Source organism: Nannobrachium achirus (assembly GCF_963921795.1).
Source record: "Nannobrachium achirus genome assembly, chromosome: 9".
NCBI classification, from domain to species: Eukaryota; Metazoa; Chordata; class Actinopteri; order Myctophiformes; family Myctophidae; genus Nannobrachium; species Nannobrachium achirus.
The window spans coordinates 23835468-23845237 of NC_137818.1; the positions used below are offsets into that span (position 1 = coordinate 23835468).

Consider the following 9770-nt stretch of genomic DNA (forward strand, 5'->3'; position numbering starts at 1 on the left):
GTGAAATGCAGATAGTTTTCTGATTGTATTAATTTTTCTTCTTCTTTTTTATAGTGGATCTACAAGCTCTTAATACAGAACGCTGTGAGCTTGTAGATTTGCTATTTTCATTGAATATATTTACAGTACAGCGTTAACAGGATGGAGCCTAGTTTTAAGCCCTTGGGAATCCGGTCAACCAAATATTGGGTTTAGGTGTTTAAAAGTGGTTAAATAGTGGTTGGTTATGTAAGTGTTACATTTAACCGGATTCTTCTTTTTTTAGAATTGTCTTGTGGGAATTGATTTTGTCTCAGGACTACTGTAGATACAAAATAATCTGAGCTCAAGACAATTGTAAGAGCATTTTGCACATGGCGTTTTTTTTTTCTCCCTCAAACGTCAGAAGAACTTGTGACTAATGGATGTCTATCTAATGTACTCTACATACTGTACAGAGTTAATTGCTCTGACTATAGTCGGAAGTGATAACTCGTTGAATAATGAATTAATTCATCTTTAATTCATCTTTAAATATCTTAACCATATCGGTCAGAAACCTTGTATCCCCATTTTCAACTTTTCGTCAATACATTTACCGTAAATGCCCTACTTCCATCATATAATAGTGTTGCGCAAAAGTAGTGAAACTAGTCGATTTGCTAGCCTTTGCTAGTTGATTATTTTCACTATTTTAGACCTGGAACCACTTTAACCATTATTGTATGCTTTAACTATTACAAAATAGCAGATATACAAGCTCACAGGGCGCTGTGAGCTTGTATATCTGCTATATTTTGAAAAATCATTTGTAACATTTGTAACTCAAATATATTTTTTGACATAGGGGGTCCGTGGCCAAATACATGGAATTTTGGGGTCCTTGATATGAAAAGGTTTGTCTTAATGGGTTAAACCCTGGGTCTGAAACACTTGCAGCTTAAGAGTCATGCAGTTTAAGAGAGGATCCATTAAACGGCCGTGGAGAGCGTCACATTCTCATGTTACCTGCACTAAAACATGACGTATAGACTTGTTTCAGCATGTACTACCTCAGCTATATAGCTGACATTTCAATGCTTTTGAGCTTTGGTCGTTCTTCCTGTACACAGAAAATCCATATTGTTAATTTAACTCAACTTAGTGCACAAGTAGAACGGTTCCATTTGTACTTCCAAGTTCAGTTGATACTGAGGATTTTACTTTGTAGTGTGAAAGACATTGGAGACTTTACTTCTTTTCTTATTACATTTTCATTACATTCTTACATATTTTGAATGGATTTAGCTGTTTTCTTGTGATTATTTTTTGTTGCAGATTACAATATAATACCTCAATCTTAATAAATCAAAAGTTTGAATTTAAAATCTGCAATTGTCTTAAGATTTAAAAAAGCAGGTGATACTAATTGGGATCCAAATAAACAATTAAAAACTAATCATTTGCCCTCATTTGGGTCATTATGATTGATCAGCTCAATACATGTTATGCTGTCTGGGTGACAGTGCATGCAGTAGTTTGGGAATATTTCCAAAAGACCTGAAAAGGGCAACGGTTATTACCCTTTATTAAAAAAAGGGAACAAGAATCAGACAAGTTTCAAAACAATGTGCAGTTTCTAAGATGTTCGGAAACAATTGTCCGGTTTTAGAAGTAGTATTCTACAGACGTGTTTAGTTTATTTAACTGAACAAATAAGGAAAGAGATCGTCAATTTGTGTGGTATGGTGCAACATAACCTCCCAAAAGGCTTGATCAACCATCATTTTTACATAGGTGCTTCTCAGTGGCTTGGAGACAGCATTTAAATTTAACTTTGAGAAATTTAAAAATCTAATAAGAACTGGGCTGTTGGATACATTACACATTTCCTTTATTATTATTACAATGTCTTCTGGTTACTTAAACTGGTTTCATTTATTATCTATGGTATGAAAGTCACATTTTGTTGTTTGATTATGTGAGGACTTTATTGTGTTTTATATTAGTGTTTTTAACCAACATGTTGCAACATGTTGATTTGTGTGGGTTTTGTGTATCAGAATTCAATAAAATGAAATAAATTAATCAAATGTTATATTAGAAAGGTTAAGAAGTTATTGACAAAACAATATTGTTGAAAACAATTGAACGAGAATAAGTCACAGTTTTGTGCAGTTGCAATGGCCTACAATATCTATGAACAAAAATCCACCAATTCAATGACACGTACTGTTCACCCATCAGCTTGTGATGTTAGATGGAGGCTCGGCAGCATACAAAAGTACAGAAGTTTGTCCACTCCTATACTCTCTGTGTATCTCATTTAATATACATTCTATTATTAACAGAGTCAAGTCAAGTTTATTATACTGTAGCACACATCATGACCGTTTATAGACTAAATGTGCTTCAAAATAAAAACAAACAAGAAATAGGTAAAGATAAAAAAAAAAAAGTAATGAATAATATAATACTGGTTCTAAAAATGAAGGTTTTTTCCAGTAACCACATACTATGAATCTAACTAAAAGCTTGTGAAATTAAGAGATTAATTTGTCTGCTTTTAAAAGAAGAAATTGTTCAGCAGACCTTAGTTCAAGTGGCAGAACATTTCAGAGAAAGAATCATAATGACTGAGGTTGCCATAAGTTGACTTTATTCTAGGTATAGTGAGGAAACCCCTCACTATACCTAGAAACCCCCTATGGGTCATTGAGGGCCCATGGGGTCCACAGCAAAATTACTTAATAATAGCATCACTTTAACCATATAATATACATTGTCTATATGACAATAGCACATCTACAAGCTCACAATGTATTGCGACATGTGAGCTTGCAGATCTGCTGCCGGTATTTTCAAACAATCTTGAATAAATAAATGTGAAACATTTTGAACATTTTAACGACCCAAAATACATATTCATTTGGGGGTCCTGACATGAAAACGTTTAAAAACCCACTAATGTAAATTCTGAAGGTTAGACATATACTGTAATAGGAGTTCATGGGAACTATTTTTCAGACTCTGTAAGTGAGAGAAAACATTTCTTTTACACAAGGGACGTACCTGCTCATCCAAGATCCCAAAAGGCAACCAGGTATACCTCACCAAATCCACCGGACTTTCCACAGGAAGACAGACATAATGACAGAAGGATGGACAGCTACCGCCCCAGTTACACTCTGTTGAACACACACCTGTCTTTCAGCATCTATCATTTCATAAACAGGTGGTTTTGATTAACACCATCAAGAACACAAGGTGTCATTTACAAGTCTCATGTTTTCTTTCAGAAGATTCTTTTGACTTTTTTAGTCACTGAATTGAATTGAACTTTTTTTTTCTTCTTTTTTTGTGACCATAGGTCGCATTTAGTTTGAAAATCTGCAGTCTGTGCGTCACGCCTCATGTCATGTATATGGCCAAAACCTCTGATGTCATCAATATTAAGCCCATATATGGGAATGCCCATACAGTATATGATCCGTGCGTCAGTCACGCCTCATGTCACGCACCATATATGGCCAAGATCCCTGATGTCATCAAGCCCATATCTGGGAATGCCCATACAGTTTATGGACATATTGTGTCAGTCTCTGTTGTTTCATCATGACCTGGCTCTACCCTGGGCATTTTACTGGTATATGTATGTATGCATAGTATACTGTATGTGTGTCAGTGTGTGTGTGTGTGTGTGTGTGTGTGTGTGTGTGTGTGTGTGTGTGTGTGTGTGTGTGTGTGTGAGAGACACGTATATAGGCCCTGTTATGCTGGCATAGTACAGGAAGACATTCCATTTAAGTTGAATCAATTTCTACTTGTATTGAAAAGTATTTTTTCTACAAAAAAAATCTTTGGAAAGCATCACTGAAGTAAGGATTGGTTGGTATGGTGTATTAATATTGAAATAGTATTTGCAAGGATGCCTCATTGGTCCTTTCACAGTACTGTAATTATACAGTGTCAGAGTAGTCTACAAAATAGTTACTTTTTTACTTTACTTAACAAGTTTTCAATTTACAATCTAGGTATTTAACAGACTTATCCAGAGCGACTTACAATAAGCAATAATGTAAATTGTTACATACACATACATTTTCAATATAAGTATAAGTCTTATTTCCTCTTGGTAATATTTAGATAGTAATAATAAAGTAACAGTACTTCTACTAGGATGAATAGGATATACCAGTACTCTCTCTACAGCCCTGGGAATACTGTTTGTTCATCAGGGCAGGAATCAAGGCAAGTAATATGCAGTGTAGGCCTATGTAACATTAATACACTTCAATATAATATCTGACTAATACTAATTCATTTGCAGGCAGTTGAAATACCAACCATTGTATTTCTCTAACAGAGCAGGGAAAGGAGGGAGGGTGGAAGGAGGAGTTTTAAGGTCCCTAGGAGAAGTGAAAGTGAAATAAATGGTCTGGAGTATTTAAGAGGAAGTTTGGACTCCACAAGCTGTTGTCCTATACTAGAGACCAGAGCCACACAGAGGGGTCTGCTGGCTTTAAGGCGGTAAGAGTGGGAAACCTGACCTTGTTAGACAGTCATGTGTCACTGTCATCTATTCATTATTAATAGTTTTATTTATTCTCTTTTTCTCTTTTATCTTTTTTTGTTTTGTTTCTCTCACAGGCTCTGTCTTGATTTACTTTCACTTTGTTATCCCTCACGTGCATGTTTTTAAATTTGTTCCATTTTCTTCTATCCCCGCTCTTCTCCTTTCTCCTTCCTTCGCCTCAATCCTCATTCCTTACTTTCTCCTCTCCTATGCACAGAGATCTGCACCTATGTATTCAGTAACGTTCTACTTCTGTTTGTAAAGTGTTTTCTTTCTGCAAAGCAAGGCAGTTGTGTTTTCTTACCTGGTAAGGTTGGATGGTGTGAATGAAAAGATCATGTGTAAGTGTGGTTGAGAATGACGCTCTGTCTCCCTCATTGTCCAATATATTTTGTCTTTCAGTTGCTTTTATTTTCAGGTCAGATTTGGAAGTTTTGAGGGCATGTCGTAGATGACATGAGGACCATGAAGTCATGGGAGGTGACTAAACTTCTGAAGTTATTTTGTCCTGTGTATCTCAGAGTTAAATCTTTACGTCTATACTGTGTCCTTCCTTAAATCTTTGTTCACCATCAGCACCTTATGTACAATTGTACATGCTCCTCCAGTCCTCCCTCCCTCTCTCCCCCCCCCCCCCCCTCTCTGCCCCCCTTCTCTCCTGCCACTCTCTTCCTCTCTGTATCAGCCTAAATTCTCTCTCTCTCTATCTCTCTCTCTCTCTCTCTCTCTATCTCTCTCCCTCATTCCTTCGACAGATAATACACAACTGGTTTTTCAAGATGTCTATAATGACATATGAGGCTAGACGTTTATGTCCAATGTGTAACAGGTGAGATAATACTGATTTGGGCATCCTGAATTTAGAATAAGAATAGAAACCTATGCCACGAACCAAATCTAATTGAGGGCTCCCAGTTGCTTAACACCGACATTATCATTCTCCGTTGTTTTGTCCAAATGTTGCATTAAGAGTATTTTATATTTAGTATACTGTTATTGGTACAACAAATTACATTGTGTTTTAATGCCACACATTTTCTGTTTTTATGATTCAAATATGGTTCCATTCTGTACATGCTATGAGCCAAACAAACTTAACTATAGGATTACTTTTAATTTGGTTTTATCCATCATTAGGTCTGTCTGTCTGTCTGTCTGTCTGTCTGTCTGTCTGTCTGTCTGTCTGTCTGTCTGTCTGTCTGTCTGTCTGTCTGTCTGTCGTTACTTGATCTCTCTCTTCATACTGTACTTACAGCTTGTTGTGGTGGTGGATAGGTGAGTGGTGTAGAATGCAGTCTAGGGCAGCAGTCAGAGACACTTCGTCATGGCATCAGAACTTAACACAAGATAGATAACACAAGATATATTAGACTCTCACATAATTAGAACAAAGAGTAGCTTTTGTGCATACACATCCACTTGTTTGAATACTATTATGATTGGTTTAATTAATTCTATAAAGAATCTTTGATAACATTGTAGGAATAGGTGTAGAGAAACCTAATGTTATCAAGGTAATGGCTTCAATTATTTGACTGAATCTTCCTGCCTTTGTGTGCCCTCTGAATCAATAACAACATTTTCAAACCCCAAACGCAGATTTGATCCACTTCTTTTAATTTCTATGTAACATACAGTAATTGGAGGCCTATAAACATGATACTTCACAAAAATAATCTGTGTTTTGTGATAGAACCTGGATGCACCTGTATGAAAGTAGATGGCAAAAGCAGTAGATCTTTTGACTTTTGTTTTATGGTTTTTGTACTGCTATAAACTGCTATCCCATTGGTGTGGACAGTGTAGTAATGACTGGATGGTGCATGGGGTTGTAACGGAACCCATAATGCAGCTGTGAATGCATCACCAGCTGGTTGTGGCCTCCGTTTCCACCCCATGTTGCACAGGACATTATAAACACCTGTAGGGTCGATGTTTTTAAAAGCTCTTTGAAGTAACATCACCTGTTGAATAATGATGAATATAGCAACTTCAGTCATGATTTCTTCCCCACTGTATCCAATGCAGAGATACAAGGTGTTGTTCTTCAATGACACGTTTTCTCCCGGATTGCTAGTCACAACAAATGGCAACCGGGAATTTCGTGTCAGTCAAGAATGACACTGACTGACAGCTGACATCCTGGAAGAGATATATAAGAACAAGAAGAAGAAGAAAAAAAGGAATGAATTCATAATAAATGATTCTGTATGTGTCTGAAATATGTAGGCCTACAGCTATATTTTGAATGCTTGCTCAGTTACTTTTTATTGGCTTTGTGACATGGTTTGTCAAGAACACCTTCAAGACTGTAGTGTATTTTTTCATAAAGGGATTTTTTTGCAAGCAATAAAATATAATGGAAATAAAGAAAGAAAACAGCTGTAAATGTTTTATGATTATAATAAATGTAATATTTTTAAACCGCTGGTCCTCTGTTTCCTGATCACTGATGTAGGCTACAGTAGTAGGCCTCACTATTTTCGCTGTGCGACACATGCATGAAACTAAGTATAACTCAGGTAGGCTATAACAAGTGGCTGTCTGTCTCATAGATTCAATCATAATATATCATTTTATGTACACTTTATTAAAGGAGGTGTAGGTGATATATAGTTCTGTGGGTGGCAGTGGCTCAGGAGGTAGAGAGGCCACTTGGGAATTGGAACCTTCCCAGTTCGATCCCCGACACCAACTGGGTTAGTATCACAGCGAGCAAGATTTAACTGCAGTGCTCCCATTGCTGCCTTGCATGGTTTCCTCCGCTGGGTGAATGTAAAGCGCTCTGATTAAAGGTGCTATATAAATAATGCACCATGTGTTTATCAATATATTTTATATATGTTAAATAATAGCTCTACATTAAATCAAATATTTTATTCTGTGACAAAAAAGATGTGAATATTTAATTATATTATATATTATTATTCACTATATTTCCAAATACTCTTTTTTGTGTTTTCAATAAATAATTTATATTACAGTTCAGTAACATTGGTCTCTCCCTGTCTCTCCAGCTCTTTAACTAGTAACTATTAAGCAGAAAATACATTTTCAAGTTGTGATACCAATTTCATCCAATTAAGAGAGAGAACTCATACAGGGTACAGGATAGGATGTAATCACATTGGAAGTGATTAAACAAATACAATGATCATATTTTGTTTTTATTTGGAACACTATAACATGTGTGATAAATGCTTTACTAAAGAGCTGGAGAGACAAACATTATATATTATCATTACTGAACAAACAATAGAATACGATATATAACCATGACTCATGAGTACTATGAGAATATAGAGCTGTATAATATATCTCAATATACAACTTGTTTTAACAAATATAAAAATATCCCTTTGCAGTACCAGTACCTTTATGTGAAACTGTGCTCACGGCCACGGGATGGCGCTGTTTCACAAGCCTTTTTTGCCTTGGTCCACAAGGAAATAGACCTCGTGATAAACAAATATTTGCATTCTATGGTTCCGCACAGAAATCAACCCAATGCAGTGTTTTACACACTCAATACGGAATCGATTGGTGGGCAGCCCCAACTGTGACAGGACAGGACGTGTGATCGAGGCGTTTTTGAAATAGAACACAGCTGTCATTACGGAAATTACTGCCATGTTTGAAGTCATGACCGCGTCGTTGAATGTGTGAATGCAGCAGCCTGTTAGCAAGGAAACGTGTGGGGTAGCTGCCTGGCGGTGTGTGATGATGGACAAAATCGAGGTGCCGTCGCCTTTTCGGATCACCCCGACCGTCCGGGCGCTCAGCTCCGCGCTCCGAGGAAAGCGAGAGAATGTGTCCGACGCCAACGGTCGAGACGACGGGGACAGGGTCTGCGGCGAGCCGGAGAAGCTCTGGTTCAAGGAGAGCAGTGCGAAAAACCTCCGAAACAGGGACTTCTTGTCACCGACCACAATGCTGAACACGCTCTATGCGGATGGCCAGGTTGGTGGCTTTGACTTAGCAAATAGAATCTGAAATATGTTGTTGTGTTTTACATTTATTTTATGTATTTTGTGCTCGAATCGCTCTCAGTTGAATGCACAGATTAGTAGCGCTTGTGCAGGGGGGGAAACAGTAAAATACTACAGGGTTGACAGCATCTCTGCGTTTGACAGGTTGAAATGTGGGGACCAGAACTAATTATTTATAACATCAGAATTCACGAAAGAACAAACAGTCTACTTGGTGAATGAAAATGATTAAATTGAGTAAATAGTAGCCTATGCCTATTACATGACTTTGTGGTTGGGTCGTTGAAATGACCCCATCATGAATGATCAAACATTTAAAGCCTGCGGCAGCAATTAGGAAGCCCTGACTGCCAGATGCAATATGGGTCACAGTCACACACATGCACAGCTGCACGCCTGCAGAGAGAGACACAACTGTTATGTCGGTATATGGCGCATTTAAATTAGAGCAATTTCTTTTGTAATTATTATTTTTTTTTGGTAGATTTTCAAGAGATGGTCATGAATAAATCTAAAGCTAATTATAAATAGTTATTCAAATATCTTTATACAACAGCCTGAATGCTAGCTATTTGGATGATATTTCATTTTCAGCCTATATAGGATTATTTCTCCAATTTGTGCACTGGCCTCTCTACCTATGCACTGCACGTTTGTGTCTGTGCATGTCCTTTTTATTCACGTTTGCATATTGTTATATGACAGATAGGCCATTATCTCAATGTATTTTTAAATTAGAGGGAGGGTGAAGAGTGAAGACATGGCTTTCGCTTTCTGTGCAATGGAGTGGAGCCTATGTTTTGGTTCTGGCAGTGTGTGTCTTAGTCTTACACATCACAAGAATGTATAAGAATACTATATCACAGGTTTCGCTCTCCACTGTTATCTGTTAACTACGATCTTCTCTTTCCTGTCACTATAAATCTTTTCAAAAGGGGGTATGTGGCCTTATCCCTTATGCCTAACAATTTGGTAGTCTTTGTCCTTGACATGACAATGTTTGAGAAACACTGTCATAACCAACCCTATGTCTCTTCATCATTCTACTGTCCGCCCAGGTCCCTCCAGCAGTGATGTCCAAGGTCCTCTCTCTCCGAGGCAGTGGGGTTCTCCCTGTGGCCGGAGGGGAGGTGAAGGGCGAGGGGCTGATGGTGAGGGTGGACAGGGCTGCGTCCTTCAGGGCCATCCTGGCAGGAGGAGCCACAGAATACCTGAAGCCCTCATGCCAGCGGCAGAGCAGTGTGGTG

The 9770-nt window shown here is 37.7% G+C and overlaps 1 protein-coding gene across 1 annotated transcript in view; it reads left to right on the plus strand.

Moving 5' to 3' along the window:
- The first annotated feature begins 8202 nt into the window (after nt 1-8202).
- Nucleotides 8203-9770, plus strand: part of dalrd3 (DALR anticodon binding domain containing 3) — an 11046-nt gene continuing 9478 nt past the window's right edge. The window contains exons 1-2 of the mRNA XM_080733350.1: nt 8203-8494; nt 9582-9770. The exon at nt 9582-9770 is cut by the window's right edge and continues 119 nt beyond it. Coding sequence (XP_080589476.1) covers nt 8255-8494; nt 9582-9770 — 429 coding nt within the window. The 5' untranslated portion in view covers nt 8203-8254. The remainder of the gene's footprint in view (nt 8495-9581) is intronic.